General features: G+C 38.1%; 1 protein-coding gene across 1 annotated transcript in view; it reads left to right on the top strand.

Annotated features, from left to right (window-relative positions):
- The window catches only part of CHRM3 (cholinergic receptor muscarinic 3), a gene marked incomplete at both ends in the record, with an annotated part of 121624 nt that extends 105907 nt beyond the window's left edge, over positions 1–15717 (top strand). Inside the window, 1 exon segment of the mRNA XM_084202461.1 lies at positions 13896–15717. Coding sequence (XP_084058587.1) covers positions 13896–15717 — 1822 coding nt within the window.
- Between the last annotated feature and the right edge of the window lie 703 nt (positions 15718–16420).

Below are 16420 nucleotides of genomic sequence, written 5' to 3'. Positions count from 1 at the left end.
TAGAGAGACTCTAGTAAAACATTGATTCATCTAGGTACTATGATTTGGAAGTTATTTCTAGTAGCAAAAAATAGGCAGTGTATTATGCCTTTTTGAAGAAGGTCACAGGAATGCAACAGTACAAACTCATTTCTGCTGACACTTTGTGTCTCAGAAATTGTTTCCACTGGTGCACTAATGATTTATTTTTTTTTTTTTTGCCCTTGTCTGACACATTCTACCTCTACCTTGGCAGGAAAAGTCATTTCCTCCTGTGAGTAAATGAGTGATAGAGGATAGATGAAAGGGCAGAAATGTGAAAGTGCCATCCAAACCTTCATTTTTGATTTTTAATATGCTGCAGCTGTTGGTGTGGAGTGTTTCTCTTGCAGTTGAAAGCACAGCCAGCATTGGAATATTGCTAGGTTTACATGAATCATAAAGAGTCACAGCTTATTGGTATTCACTAATAATGTAGAGCTTGGAGGATGCTGCCTGCATGGACACATTTTCAGCTGGAAAAATTGTGAAGCAGCAGCAAGGATTAGGGAAAGGGATTGATGGGGACACAGAGACATTTGGAAAAGCGAGCTCAGGTGAAAAGAGGCTACAGTGAGATTTAAGTGTTAGTGTCTATTTCAAAAGCTCAGGCAAACATTAATACATATCCAAGCAACTGTGATTCAACATAGTCCCTCATGGATACGTTTTGCCTTTTGAAAGTCTTACCAGTATTCAGGCAACAATTAATATTCTGAAGTGTCTGTAGTTAAGGTAATATTACTTCTTTCAAAATCTTTGAATTTCTTTTAATTAATTTTATTAATTTATAATTTATCAGTAACTTTAGCAGAAATGCAGATAATCTTAATCTCTGAAAGTGGGCCACATTTGCTGAGGTAGCATTTTTGCATTTTTGAAAAAGCTGGAGACACTGGATGCTAAATGCTTGTTCAAAGTCAACAGGTACTTTTCAGTGATGGGCAAGTATACCAATGCTTTAATTTTCATTAATTATGTAGTTAGAAAATACATAAAATTTGGCACACTGTATTGAGAATGGCAGGGAAATCCTGCACAATTTTGATGATAAATCCACAGTACAGCAAAAAATCTAGACAATCCTGCTGTGTGCTGATGATGTACAGAAATATAGCAGCTCAGGTGCATTCTTACGCTGCTCAAAGTTGCCTGTCTAGTGCTACCAGTGCTACACTGCAAGATCCAGGTTTCCCAAATGTTGATAAACATTAACATGTTCACTTGCCTAATAGCATTGCTATATCCCTTGCCTTTAGTTCTCACTAAAATATGAATATCATTTCCAAGAAAAAAAAATAAAGAAGCCATCTGGGATGTGGACTCCAGGTCTTTTGTGGTATTTCAGCATGGAGCCACTTGAGCAGCCAGCTTGTTTCCTTCCAGATGCCCTCTGCCCCTGTATTTCAGGTGGCACAGATAAATCCAGCGTATTTTCCTTGTGCCCATGGGTTTGCTGAAATACCATAAACTCCTCTTCCTCCTGGTAGCAAGGAGATGTTGAGGCTCCCAGCTACCACCATTGACTGAGGTGAGGTTAAGCCTGGAAATGCCTTCTTTTTCTCATCTGTCACTTTTAATGTCGAACTGCTTCATTGAGATTCAGTCCTCCCTGCCTCCTTTCTCCCATAAAATGATACTGAATCAGAGAGGTCCCATGCAATGACTTCTTCAGGAGCAAGCATGGTGGATTTGCTTTGTCTGCAGCAGCTGGGGTGGCAGAAAGCAGGATTTGACTCAGAAGCCCACTTGTTTATCTGCCATCACTTGGCTCTGGCTCACAGCTTCACTGGCTTTGCCATAATGCCTGGTCTCTTTGGAAACCTGATTCTCTTTTTAGCTCAGTTCTTCCTGCTGCCATACCAAGCATCTGCGATCAGATCTCAAGTCTCAGCTGAAATGGTGCAGATATGATGTAAGTGGGCGAGGGGTTTATGTATTTATTTAACAAAAAGCGTGGGTTTCCTGAAAGCCTGGGCGGCAGTGTGCCTTCTTCCTTCTCTTCCCTAAGATCATCACTGGCACTTCTGTTGTCAGACATAGGAGAAATAAGACATTGATCTGTTTATAATATATGCCAAAACAACTCCGTGTGCTTGTCTTGTTCTGATAGAAAATTCTGATATTAACAGAACCTTTGGTCTTCTCTTCCTACTCTTTAAATCTGTATTTCTACCATGACAAACAGAAACTTTCTGTTCTAAGGAAAGTGGTATTTTTCCAGCCATTTTCAAGCAATTCTTGCTCTTGAGTAATTCATTGCTGAAGATGCTTTCTTCTCTAGAAGAGGCTTACAAACCTCAGCTGTTCTTAACCTGTTCAGTCCATTTTACCTGGACTCCTCTCCTGACTACGTGTGGTTGTAATAGCCTCTCTCATAGTCATGAGAGCACCATAGGAAGAAGGAGAACTCATGACAGGGAATTGCTGCTCCAACCAATGGAAATGCCTTTTTCCTTCAAGTGATTCTGTTCCTGCTTTCAGTTACAAGAATCGTTATCCCAAAAGGAAGGATTGCCTGCATGCCCCCCCTGCTTTACCTGCAGACTTCCAACGTTGCACTATCACACATCATTGTATTGTATTTTATAATTTGTGTCCCTTTTATCTTTATCTAGGCTGGTTTTGTTTGTGCAGTGAAATTTCACGCAGGAGCTTTTAGCACACAAGCATTCACAACCATGTGCAGTTTATGCTGACCATTCCACTCTTCTCCTGGTACCCCTGCCCTGGATGCAAACCCTGGCCACACCTCATTCTCTCCAAGGGACATGCCCTGGCCCACAGGACAGTTTTTTTAAGAACCTAGTGACACTGCAGTACACACTTCTTGCTGAACACAAGGATCCAGCTCACAAGTCCTGCAAACTGAGTTTGAAACACGTCTGAGAGCTGTTACTCTGGTCATACCGGAGAACAAAGACAAAGCCTGCACTGGCCTTTCTGCAGCAAACCTTTAATCCTGCAAGAAATGTGGTTTGAAGGTACCAATAGCAGCAAGTGAGGTTTAAATTTGTCCTCTTCTCTGATGTCCACCAGTAGAAATCCAAAACCATTTTATCTTCTCTGGAGTCTGTCCATGGATTGTTGCAGATACTTACCTAATTAAGACTACTCAGTCCTAGGAGCTTTTACCCACATCTATCCCTGTAGGACTGCCAAGAAAGATTAAAGGAACAACAAACAAGATACCCTCCTGAGTAGCAACCAAACAGAGAATTCTTTTCTGATTCCAAAACATAATTGGTCAGCTAGACCCACAGCAGCCTAGAAGTACAGCTCCCTGGAAAATCAAAGCATAAAAGTGGGGCAGCTGGAAGATTCAGATGAATGGAAGGAAATGATGCAGCATTATTGCTTCTTTTTTGAGGCGATGGGACTTTGTGAAAAGATGTACAGCGTGTATCCCTACTCTTAGTTCAAGCACGAAAATATTTCTGACCTTGTAGAGCAGGAGGTATTTTTTTCCAGGTACAGATTCTCTTTCTTCTAGCTTTCTACTTTCTTTCTGAAAATAGCATAATATATTTGCCATTTGAGCAACCCTGTCTAAGCTAGGAGAAATATTTTCCTTCTAATTTATGTAGGACTCCTGATTTCAAGTCTTTTGTTGCTTCTCCTAGACTGTAATGGGTTTACAAAATGCAGGCTTTAGAGGCTTGAAAGGAGAAATGCAAACAATCATGAGTCCACTCAACCTTCTTATTTTAGAAGCAAAATCCTGTTACTTAGATAGCAACCTTTACAGCTAATGTAATTATATCTCCATGTCTTTCTATTTGCCATGTACAGAATGCCCAGATCCTCAGGAACAGAAACAAGGAGGGACTGCAGAGTACCATGACTGTGTTAGCTAGATAGGGAATAGAAAACTGGTAGTGTAATAGATGAAAACATTGTTGCTGGATTTAAAAATGGTCTTTTTTTGTTGATGGAATGATCCTAAAATTTTAGAATTGTGCAGATAAAACCCTTCAAATATATAGTTCAAGATCCTTCATTTTACAAAGCTGCATATATGGAAGTTGAGGAATGCCAGTAGTTTACTAAATTCAGCTTTGCACTACCCTTTCAAGGGAAGGTGATATTATTTTAAAGATCTGCATACGTTGCTCCTCCTGTAGTGTATAGAGCTCCTGAGACAGAATTAGGAATACAATGACTTCCACGCTGAACTTTCTTAATTTTGAGTCCTTCATTTTCCCTCCTCAGCCTTATGCCTCTTTTACTACAAAACTTCTAAAACCATCAGACAAGAGGGTCTTAAAGAAATCAATACTCTGTGGTGTAACTGCAGTGAATTGCTGGAGCAGATCCATTTTGCACACAGAATAAAATCACTGCCTTGTGAATGTGTATTCTCTATACTAGCACTGATTTTTTAAAACTGTAGTTCGAAACCTTTAGATTTTAGGGATACATCTCAAATGGGCAGAAAAGGAGATAGTCAAGCAAACCCACCTAAATCTTAGTAGGAAGAGAACCCTGTCATGAGAGCTACCAACAGGCATTTATGTAGAATAGCTAAAAATTATTGTTTCCTATTGCCTCCTCCCTCTCTGTCAAGTCTGCTTTCACTGGAGATGTCTCCATTTAGTGGCATCCCCACTTGGGCACATCTTTCCTCTGTTAACTCAAAAGAATGAACAACCACAAGGAACCCACAAGACCTGCAAACAAAGCTTAAAAAAGGAGCATGGCATCAGAGCATTATTTGATTACTTGTCTGTATCTCACTAAAGAACAATTGCTTGCATGCATTAAAATCCACAGTGCCTGCCACCATCGATTTCCCAGAGATTTACAAATTCCTGGCAGCATGCATAAAGGGGGTTGAAGTTTGGAATGGGCAATTTTAATTAATCTACAGAATTCCACTAGGACTTGCAGATGTGTCTATTCCAATGGGGAAGAAAAAAAGAATTTAAGTTAAACTACATCAACTACATCAGGGAACACAGTTTTCTGCTATTTGGCTCCTAGTTTGATTGAGACAAGTACTTGAATGACATGCATTTACTTTATCTGCTGTCCCTATCAAGGAATAGATATAATTTGGTTTGTAATTTCTATGTATGAGACAAAGGCTATATAAGAGACTGGTAAAGATTTTGTTGCAAAGTCCAGACTTCTCCTTCTGAATAACTATTGTGCCACCTAGTGAGTGTTAAACTGCACTTTTAAATAGACTTTGAATATACTGGTGAATAAAGAAACAAAGTATTTATTAAAATATTTTGAGTGACATGTTGCAACAAAAAGTATCTTACTTTTTTTCTTGATTGTTTACCAAAGTGTCTCACTGAGGTAAAAAACATTCCGTTTCAACCATAAAATAGCATTTTGTTTGCAAGTGTATTAAAGAAATTTAATACATAAAAAGGATGCATACAGAACTCTATACCTCCCCAGCAATAAATCCATTCCAAATAATTACTAGCACAATTCATAATCTTATCCGTGTGAAAAGATATCCCCAAATCTCAGATTATTAGGATTTCCATTCTGTAAAACAAATAAATTAATACACTGAAAATGTTATTTTCTGACCAACCGTGATAACTTGGCACCAAGAAAAAAATGCTTTTACACATTATTATGATTGCATGCTTTAAGGCATTATTTAGACGAAATAATAAGCAGTGTTTTATATTAAAATCAGAACATTCTGACACAAAGTTTCTCATCAAATTTCCTCTTCCATATAAATAGTTTGCATCCAAAAGACTATGTAGATTTCATTAGCCAGTAGCTTTTTCTTAGTGATTTCTCTTCTCTAACTGAAACCTCTCAGCAGGGCTGTGATGTTTTTTTCTTTCACTTTTTAAGTAAACCATCTGTCCTGTGTGGGTGTATGGGGTTTGCCGCAGTAGTTAGCAGTATTATTTCAATCACCAAAACCAATAACAGTAAATTTCTCCTAATAGAGAATTTCCTAGCATTTTTCAAGTCACTCTACTGCATCTTATGTTAAGTTGCCCCGCTATCCATCATCAACAAAGGCTAAGTAGATAGTCTGCCCTTTTAATGCTTGCATGCAGTGCCATAGTTACAGTAGAAGACCCAATGGTCAGCAATAGCTCAATTTAGAAACATTCAGATTCTCTGACACTCCAGGGAAGTTCCAATTCATGGTTTTTAACACATTTAAATGATGCATGTCAGAGATCTTTTGTATAACAGGACCTGACACCAGGTAAACATGACATTGGATCCAGAGACTCGGACAGCTCTATGCCAGACCTTGATGGAAACACAAACATTTTTATAATTTTCACTCGATGAACAATGGAATGGAGCTCATCTTCTTTCAACACTTTTTGTTGCAAAATATCTGAGATTCAGCTCTAAGCTGAGAGAAAATGGAATTAGTTTCTGAGGGTAAAAAACATTGTTTGGAAAAGAAAATCTGTTTGAGGGGGCTTTTTTTTTACAGTTCTGTTGTTGCTTTTGTTTGGGCTATTTCTTTTCCCACCATGAGAAAGATTTCCAGAAAAAAATGTTTTCCATTTTCTGGTTTAAAGTCTTGACAGACATTTTGTCATTTCATTCTCTTCTTGCAGACAAATGAAATTGAAAAGATTGTTTCAGGTGTCAGGTGAGCTTTTTTAGAGCTCAGTTGTCAGATTCTCTGAATTCTTAGATACTTGAAAAGTGTTTGTACAGTCTTCTGGTTTTCTCTGGAGGTGTATTGTGTAGTGAGCAAACAGAAAAAGCAAAAGTTTATTTCTTTTTAAGGTGTAATCAGTTTGTTACTTCATTTTAAAGCACTACCTTTTAAGACAGTAAAGAGGTCTGCCTATGAGGTTTGTTGTTCCCTGTGAAGGTGCTTAATGACTAACATTCACATTAAATATGGAATTTAAATGCATGCAAGTATTACTGAAAGTAGGGCAGGATTAGAAATATAACAGCATTTTTTTGCTTTATCTACAATTGATAACAAGCTCTTCTCAATATTGATATCCTCAAACATTATTATTTTTATAGAGGAGATGATTCCATTTTAGTAAAAGAGGAGAAATCACTTACAAGGCTTGATTTTTTTCTCTTTAGACACTATTTTTCCATGTTGATTCAAGGCATTCTAGCATTTAACAACATCTGGGAAAATCATATAATTGAGGCCATTACTTTATTTCACAGAGTGAAAATTTTAATGTGATTTTAAATATCTCATTGGGAGGATTATCTATGGAGTCAATGGACAGTGTTTCATAAAGAGAGAGCTGGAAATCTAGATCAAAAATCTGATCTATTATACTAATGAACAAAATATTAATCAATCCTGGGTTAAAAGTGCATTCATAATAAAAGACTGAAAGGAAGTCTTTAAGATGAAGGTTTTATTACAAGAGAAAATATGCACTACTCACAAATAGAGGAGATAACTGAATGCCATGTATTCTTCTTTCATTTAAATCTAATACCATATTTATATTCAGTGTAGTAATAAATCCTTTCTCCAAACTTTCCTGTCCCCACATACCTGCAAAGTCAGTTTGCAGTGGTTTGCTCAAAGTGAGTAAAACTCTTAGTATTTGTAATTCTTACTAACTTCAGGCTGCATGTCTGTTTCCTCCAATGTCAATTAGACAGATGGGGTGTCATTCTAATAAAGCTCACTGAAACTGCCCGGAATTTAGATAATTTCCTCTCTTTATAGAATTATACCTCATAGATTTAACAGAGCTGATTGTCAATATTTACTGTAATCTTAATTAGGCAAGGCTTGATTTGCTGCTGTTTTCAAGCATTTAAAATCTCTAGACACGTCCAAACTCAGGCTTTTGAATATTTCACCTTATTCTGTATGAATTGTTTAGACAATAACCACTAAGTGCACTTGTCCAAGAAAGACAAGTGCCTTTCCTCTGGCAAGTCTGCTGCTGCCACTTGTGAGAAACCTGCACTGCCCTGAGGCTTCTCACAGGTGAGATCAGTAGCTCAATTCTGAAACTTTTGGGAATCATTTTAGAGGATTTCAAGATAGGATTATTTTGAAACTGAAATTCATGGTGTGAATGAGTATTGGGTCATGGAATAAATAAATAATAAATAGTACAGAAACACTTATTCGGTAAATCTGTGAAAATCACTGTCCTTTAACTATGCAGACAAGGATGTTTGCTATAGATGGCATATTTGTTAGAAAAAATATGCAAGAAAATTATGCAGGTTGTGTAATAAGTTCAGTCTTTCATGAAGTCTTAAGTGAAAGAGATCAGAAATGCATATCTGGATTTTTGCACAGATGCAACATCTGAGATTTTTCTCCTCTGGTCCTAATGGCAACAATGTACTTATTTTTGAGACCATGTAAATAAGCAGATGTTTCCACTGAAGCTACTGGCCATTAAAATACATTACTATTCAAAGTTACATTTCTACCATGATATAAAAACCCTCAGTGAAGGGTTCTTACTACAGGAAATAAGGTGTTTGGAAGAGCAAATTCTGTAAAAGCAAACACAGTTTAAGCAATCACGTCCCCAGAGGATGTGGCAGGTTCAGCCAGGCAATATGACCATAAGTCTCCCTCTCCTAGTAAAAAAGATGGTAGGTGTTTGGCAAAAGCTAACTGGCAAATTAAGGCACAAATTATGGCCCAGCTTTAGATGTGTTTCCTGGCTGTGCAGGAATACAGGTACTCCTAATGTGCCGTCCTTAGATGTCCCAGCAGGAACACTGAGGTAGCATTCCCTTGCCTCTGCCCCCCAGGAGGGATGCTCCTTTCCTCTGACTGCAGGGCTGCAAGGGAGATGGATCAGGGAGCTCAGTGCTGTGCATTAGCTTCTCTGTACACTCTTCAATGAAAAGGATCCGTATGGTTCGAGAAATGAGCTCCTAATTTGCTCATGCTAGACTTCACACTAGCAGCACAAATAGAGTAAGCAAATAATGAGCAAATCTAATTTGTTAATTTTAAAGCACTGGCATTTAATTTAGGTGAATTTAGAAAACAAAATATATGTATGGATAGAAAATGGAAGCATTTGGGTTGAAGTGTTACTGGGATATGTTTGACTGAACATTATCTGTATTAAGTTGATAGCTAATTAGTGAAAGATATAGACTTCCTTTATAACAATATTTGGAATAATGTGACAAAATTATTTGTATATATATAGTTGCAGATATATGTGTGTGTATAGACATAAGTGTATATATACATATATATAAATACACATATACTTTGTATATATACATATATATACACACATATACTTTCATCTGCAGCTCTATATACATGTACTCGTCACATTATACATGATATACATTTGTATGTAGATATACTTATGTGTATATGGACATATATATATAAGTATATGACAATCTGTTTTTATCTACTGTGAAGGTGCAAGACAGTGGCCAGGATTTTTCCCAGTGTGTTTGATTTCTATGGTTATGTATTCTCATTCTTCAAAGAAGCTAAAATATACTTAGTGTAATGTATTTAATATAAGTGTAATTTAGTCATGGTAATGCATAAAATGCCTAAAATCTGAGGTTGTGTTCACTGATAATTACACTGTGCTTCCTGTTACCACCTAAATATTCTTATGGAATCCTTTACTTTGTGCTACACTAGCTTCAGTTGGTATGAGCTACTATAAATATAGAACTGTGAATGCTTTAATCTTCTATTACAACCTTCTAAAATTCTTTATTGCATTTTGAAAAAATACACTGTATTTTGAGGGGAAGAAAAAACAAAAAACAAACCGCTGTGTGTTTTGAAAAATTGTTATACATAATCCAATAATCTTAGGAAAACCCTGTAATTCAAATATATTTTTTTATTTTACCAAATAATAGTTTTGGAACAAAGTATATGTGCTAGTTTAGGTAACTGTATTAAGCATTCTGGAGGCTTCCTTTCTCTGTGTTAGAAAAGACTTTTATAAATCACTGTATGGAGCTCTCTGCTGTTTAGGCTAATGCGTATATAAGAGCAGTGCAGAAGAAAATGGAAAAAATAAGGTAAGCAGTTTTCTTGGCCGTGTAAACAGATGCAATGTGAAATTCTTCAGCCATAAAGGCTTGCTAGTTTTGAGCTCACAGATTGCCAAGCCCATAGATTGCCATCTCACTTCCCAGAAAATGCTTCTTAGAGCCCTTTAAAGACAGCAAGAAAAACAGGCTTCTTGAATAGGAAGGTTTGAGGAAAAGAAAACTTTGGTAAAATGTGGAGTATTTACAAAAGCATCTAAATCTGAAATAAACAGAGAGAAATTAAATGCACTGAAAATGTGTGACAGAACTGTTACTACTATTTATTCTATTTTGCTTTCTATTTACAGCAATGTGCAATAAATTAGACTAGTCAAAATCTAGGTTATACCCATTTATTGAAATCATTGACCATTTTTGTAGATGCTTTCCTCTGCCCTTCCAGTCAGTTTTAATGGGATATCAAAAATCTCACTCCCTCTGGCTGAGCAGAGAGCAGGTGTTTATGGATGGATGTGTTTGAAAGTCTATATAGCCATTGCCTGTACTGGGCCTAGGCTTTTCCTGAATAATTCTGGGAAGTGTACACTGTGTCTGAGGATCTCTGGCCTGTACCCTTCATAAAAGCAAAAACAAGAAGAAAAATACTCAAACCCACAGGAAATACCATTACTATGATCTTAGGTAAGTAATAATATATTCTTAGGCTAAAAGAAGTTTCCTTTGCTACTCCCTGCCTTGAAATTGTAATGTAGTGTATCCTACCAATGATTTGTAAATTCTTATCACGGTATGTAAACCTATAATCATTTCACAGTTTGATATGTTTGCCTCACTCAGGCAGTGCTGCACTGTTTGTTTTACTGAGGTATGTGTGGCTGCTTTCCCACTTGGTCACACATCATTCTGTCAGAGCTTGGCTGGCTGGGCAGGTGCTGGCGGCTGCGCTGCAAATCCCGCTGTCATCTTGTCAAAGCCAGGACACTCTTTCCCTGCAGCCCTTATACAGAAAGCAGAAACTGCATGGCAGCTTTGGAAAATGATGGATAATGTAGCTTGCCTTGGTTTCCTACAGGCAAGAAAATCCAGTTGTGCTGATCTGGTATGTTGTAGTGGTGGTGGTAGTGGTTGTGATATTTTCTTTTTTCTGTGCAGACGGACATATGGTTAATACATTTTTGTAGTGAATTAAATGGTTCAATTACAGGAGCTTGTAGAGGAGGCAGAATAACAAAACACTGTACTAATCATCCCACTGGCACTTCCATTTTATCAAACAGTACAGTCAAGGTGAACTTAGGGTTGCTTCTAATCCCTGCGGAGTTTAAAAAACCAAATTACAGATGCAGGATTGCACTGGACAGCAGGAGAGAGATGGTGGGTTGTTCTCAGTTTCTCCTTTTCCTCACTTACTGGACTGCTAAGGACTGTTCAGGTTTTCATTGAAACAATGACTTAGAGAAGCTACTTTGAAGTCCAGACATGAAAGAACTGACCAGAGAAAGGAAGGTTTGGTTCCAACACTACTTCAGAGTCTGAAAGACTGCAGCTGAATTATGATGATCCCAGGACTCCTTATCATGAGTCTTTTGAATCATGGCATTTCTGAAAGGATTTATCATTACATTTCCATTGGAACTCCTTTTCTAAGTCTACAGTTAAATAGAATTCACAATTTGTTTGTGGACTTAGTGATAGATAGTGTGGCATTTACATAATCATTTTGCAACATTATTTGTATCTCTTATCTCTTATGGTATTTGTTTTGGACTTCCAAGGCTAACACGCAGATTCATTCATGGTTGTGTGATGCAATGAATATATGTTACTAACTGTTAATTTTTATTTCTTAAGTAATATTATTATTTTTTACCATCACTTCTAAGTGATTTTTTTTTTCCTATCCATTTTAGTGGAAGTTTGATCTCCTTTATTGATATATTCTTCCTGATCTTTTCTTGTGTGTTAGATGATAGCAACTTGTCTTTTTTTTATGAAAAAGCAGCATAATGATATCTAAATGCAATCTAAATGTACCTATCAGGCTTCTCAACCAATACTTGGCTGGATTGGCTGTTGCCCTACAGAGGTTTCAGAAGTTTATGGCTGCAGAGCAGATGCTTTCTGGCTTTCATCTCTGCTCTCCGTCCCCAGTATGAGTGGAGAAAGGTCTGCACCCTATAACATTAATAATTTCTGGCATATATTTAGCAAATATCATTATTTGAGATCTCTCATACTATTCTGGTTTTGACCTCATCCTGTCTGACAGCTCTGGAAAAAATGCCTGCTTCCTAAATAAAACATTGCATGAAGGATGGTTTCCAGCAGTCCTGTCTTACCATTTTTCTTTTTAGAAGTTGAGCTGCTCTGAGTTTTCAATCATTCTATCAGGCAAAAGACCTAAAATTTAACTGTGTGATTTACCAGAGCAATATTTATTCATTATGACTGTGTTCATATTCTGAGTTATACAATGATGAATGCATTAAAAGTGGACTGAATTAGATAATAATATGGCATCTTCATTGTAACCTAATAAAACCTCATTTACACTAGATATTTAAATAGGGGAGAGGTTTGTGTTAGTTATCCTACATGAGCGAAGGAAAGGAATTGCTGATCTATTTACTGCATACATCAAAGAAACTGCCCCATTTAAAATCCCACAGTATCTTATGGCTTCATAACAAAACCAAGTACATTTCAAGGGAAAGCTGAATTTAGAAATTAATTAGAAAAACATAACCAAACTCTCCTATTTTGGTTAAATATTTTTATGTAAAATCAGTGCATTGTGGTATTCATTATTATCTCATGCCATTATATATTGACTCTGGAAGGACTCACATTTAAAAACAAACATTGACAGCAGATTTTGCTCAATTTTACAGTCAATGATGGACTTTTTCATCTGAAGTTTTTCTTCTTGATGATATAGTTCATCTACTACTAGGGATCCAGTCAGCTGACTAGAGAAGCTAAGAAATAGGAGAATTGCAAGTTCCTAGTCTGAGCATGTTTTCATTTTATGTTAGTACTGGGGGAAAAAGATTAAAGCTTAATAATTAATTCCTTTCATGCTTTTTTCTGCTCTTTTCCTTAAATGTTTAGTGATTGCTTTGACATACATCTGTCAAAATTTTTTTGCTGACTCTATAGACCATAATTGCAAAGGAACTTTTACCACGTGTTGCCCCCAAAGAAATTTTGAAGTCATTAGATGTGCAAAATCCTTAATCCAAGTATAAAAATATGCATGAAAAAAAATGAATAGTGGCATGTGCAAAAAATGCTAATGAGAATTTTTACTACTTTTATCAGATAGCTGAAAGGTAGGTGAAAATGGGAAGAGTTTTGCAGCCTCACAGGTTAGAGTAGCTTGACACAGTGAAATTATGCTGGCTTGTATCTCCATAGTTTAAGAAAAGGCAGAATATTTTTGTTTGTCATCAGCTATAGCTGGAGGCTGTGGCTATGTTTTGCTAGAGCCAGGATAGCAATGGGGACCGGTGTTGATTGGAATGTGGAAGATTTGTGGCTTCATATGAATGGAACTTAATTTTTAAAGGCTCCAGGATTTTGACATTTTGAGTTCAGGATGGATCCTGCAGGGCATGTTTTAATTCAGACTTAGAGTTCGGGGGCACTTTAATTCTACTGTACATTCAAATTCTCCTGGGATTTTGGTTCTTCTGTAATTGAATATTTGTAAGGAAGCACAATGTGATCACTATAAAGAGTTCAGATTAATCACAGTCTGGATATAACATGCAGGTTTGACTTGAAATGTGTCACAGGCAGCTTGGCTCTTTAAAGACATCTTTCAAAGTGCTAAAGTGATTTTATGTACAAGTATAAGGACAATTATTTAACATCTTCACCTGTTCACTTGATTTTTGTTTGGTTTTTCTCTGCTACAGACTATGTCAGAGAACTACAATGATCATGCATAATAACAGTTCATCCTCGCTCCTTTTACCAAATGTGAGCTCCTTCTGGAAGAGAGATTCGCATGGACCAGGACTCCTTGATGAAGCAGCATCACTCATTGGCAGCTATGATTTCCCTCAGACCACGGAGAGTTTCCCTTTCTCCACTGTGGAATCAACAAACATGACCCTAAATGCCACAAGCAAAGACCCTCTGGGTGGACACACTGTCTGGCAAGTAGTTTTGATTGCTTTCCTCACTGGGATCCTTGCACTGGTGACCATCATAGGAAACATCTTAGTGATCGTCGCATTTAAGGTTAACAAACAGCTGAAAACAGTCAACAACTACTTCTTGTTGAGCCTCGCTTGTGCAGATTTGATCATCGGTGTTCTTTCCATGAATCTTTATACCACATACATCATCATGGACCACTGGGCTTTGGGAAGCTTGGCCTGTGATCTTTGGCTCTCCATTGACTATGTCGCCAGTAATGCCTCTGTCATGAATCTCCTTGTGATAAGCTTTGACAGGTATTTTTCCATCACCAGGCCACTGACATACAGAGCCAAACGAACAACTAAAAGGGCTGGGGTAATGATTGGTCTAGCGTGGATCGTCTCTTTTGTTCTTTGGGCCCCTGCCATCTTGTTTTGGCAGTATTTTGTGGGGGAGAGGACTGTGCCTCCTGACGAATGTTTCATCCAGTTTCTAAGTGAACCTATCATCACTTTTGGCACTGCCATAGCTGCCTTTTATTTGCCGGTCACCATTATGAGTATTTTGTACTGGAGGATCTACAAGGAGACGGAGAAGCGCACCAAAGAGTTGGCAGGGCTCCAGGCTTCGGGCAGCGAAGCGGAGGCAGCGCGCTTCGTGCACCAGACGGGCAGCTCCCGGAGCTGCAGCAGCTACGAGCTGCAGCGGCAGAACATGAAACGCTCCGCCCGAAAGAAATACAGACGCTGCCACTTCTGGCTCACCATGAAGAGCTGGGAACCCAGCGCAGATCAGGGGGACCAAGAGCATAGCAGCAGTGACAGCTGGAACAACAATGATGCTGCTGCCTCCCTTGAAAATTCAGCCTCCTCTGATGAAGAAGACATTGCTGCAGAGACCAGAGCCATCTATTCAATCGTGCTGAAGCTTCCTGGTCACAGTGCTATCCTTAATTCCACAAAACTACCCTCCTCGGAAGATTTGCATGAGTCAGGGGATGAACTGCAGAAATCCGACACAGAATCGAAGGAAAAGAAACCTAAAAAATTGCACCCTCCCAAAGGTGTTCAGGATGGGGGAAATTTCCAAAAGAGCTTTACTAAGCTTCCAATTGAGCCGGAATCAGAAGAGACAACCACAGCTTCCGATGGCATCTCATCGGTCACCAAGACATCAACAGCCCTGCCCTTGTCCTTTAAGGAAGCAACCCTGGCAAAAAAGTTTGCCTTGAAGACCAGAAGTCAGATCACAAAACGAAAACGAATGTCACTTATCAAAGAAAAGAAAGCAGCACAGACACTCAGTGCCATTTTGTTTGCCTTCATCATTACCTGGACCCCGTATAACATCATGGTTCTGGTGAACACCTTTTGCAGCTGTATCCCCAAAACTTTCTGGCACCTGGGGTATTGGCTTTGCTACATCAATAGCACAGTGAACCCCATGTGCTATGCACTGTGTAACAAAACATTCAGAAACACTTTCAAGATGCTGCTGCTGTGCCAGTGTGACAAACGAAAACGGCGCAAACAGCAGTATCAGCAAAGGCAGTCCGTCATTTTTCACAAGCGGATCCCTAGGGAGGCTTCATAGAATAGTATTTTTTAAACAAATATTAAAATAACGAAGCAGGGATGTGATGGGATGGGACAAGATGGGGTGGGATAGGACAGAACAGGATGGCACGGGACAGGGCAGGATAGGCAAGGTTGTAAGGGATGAGACAGGATGGGTTGGGGTGGGAAGGTGGTTCCAGGGGGCTGATTCTATGATGTAAACATCAAGACATGAAAGCAGCTGCCAGGCTTATTTATCCTTTCAATAAATCCAGTTTAATATAAAAGTCAATCCACATTCAGCAAAAACTAAGAAACTTCAACATTTTTACTAAGGAGTAAGATTTAATAAAGTTTTCCTATGAATTTGCAAGAAGCTGTATAGCAATTATAAACCCATTACTGATCTGCCCAGCTCTTTGATTATAATCAACTCTGGGATCTCAGGTAAGCACATCTAGCTAGCCCAACTCTTCTTTTTCCAAGTAATCCAACAACTTTCCATTCAAGTTACATACAGATGTAGCAAGCTAGTGAAACAGGATTACGAAATTATTTGAGACACTGTATAGGGTGAAAAAATGCCTCTTGTTGTCCTGGTAGAGCTTCCTGTCTTCTTCTCTTCTGATATATTGTTAATTGTATCCCTGATTCCTGTTTTAAGAGTATCTATGTGTGCAGCTGATGTTATATGTGTGTGTGTGAGTGTGTATGTATGCGTAGCATACATTCACACCTCT

Source organism: Fringilla coelebs (genome assembly GCF_963513975.1).
Source record: "Fringilla coelebs genome assembly, chromosome: 3".
Taxonomy (NCBI): Eukaryota; Metazoa; Chordata; class Aves; order Passeriformes; family Fringillidae; genus Fringilla; species Fringilla coelebs.
Note: the sequence above shows the minus strand (reverse complement) of the source record. Positions and strands in the feature narration are given on the sequence as shown.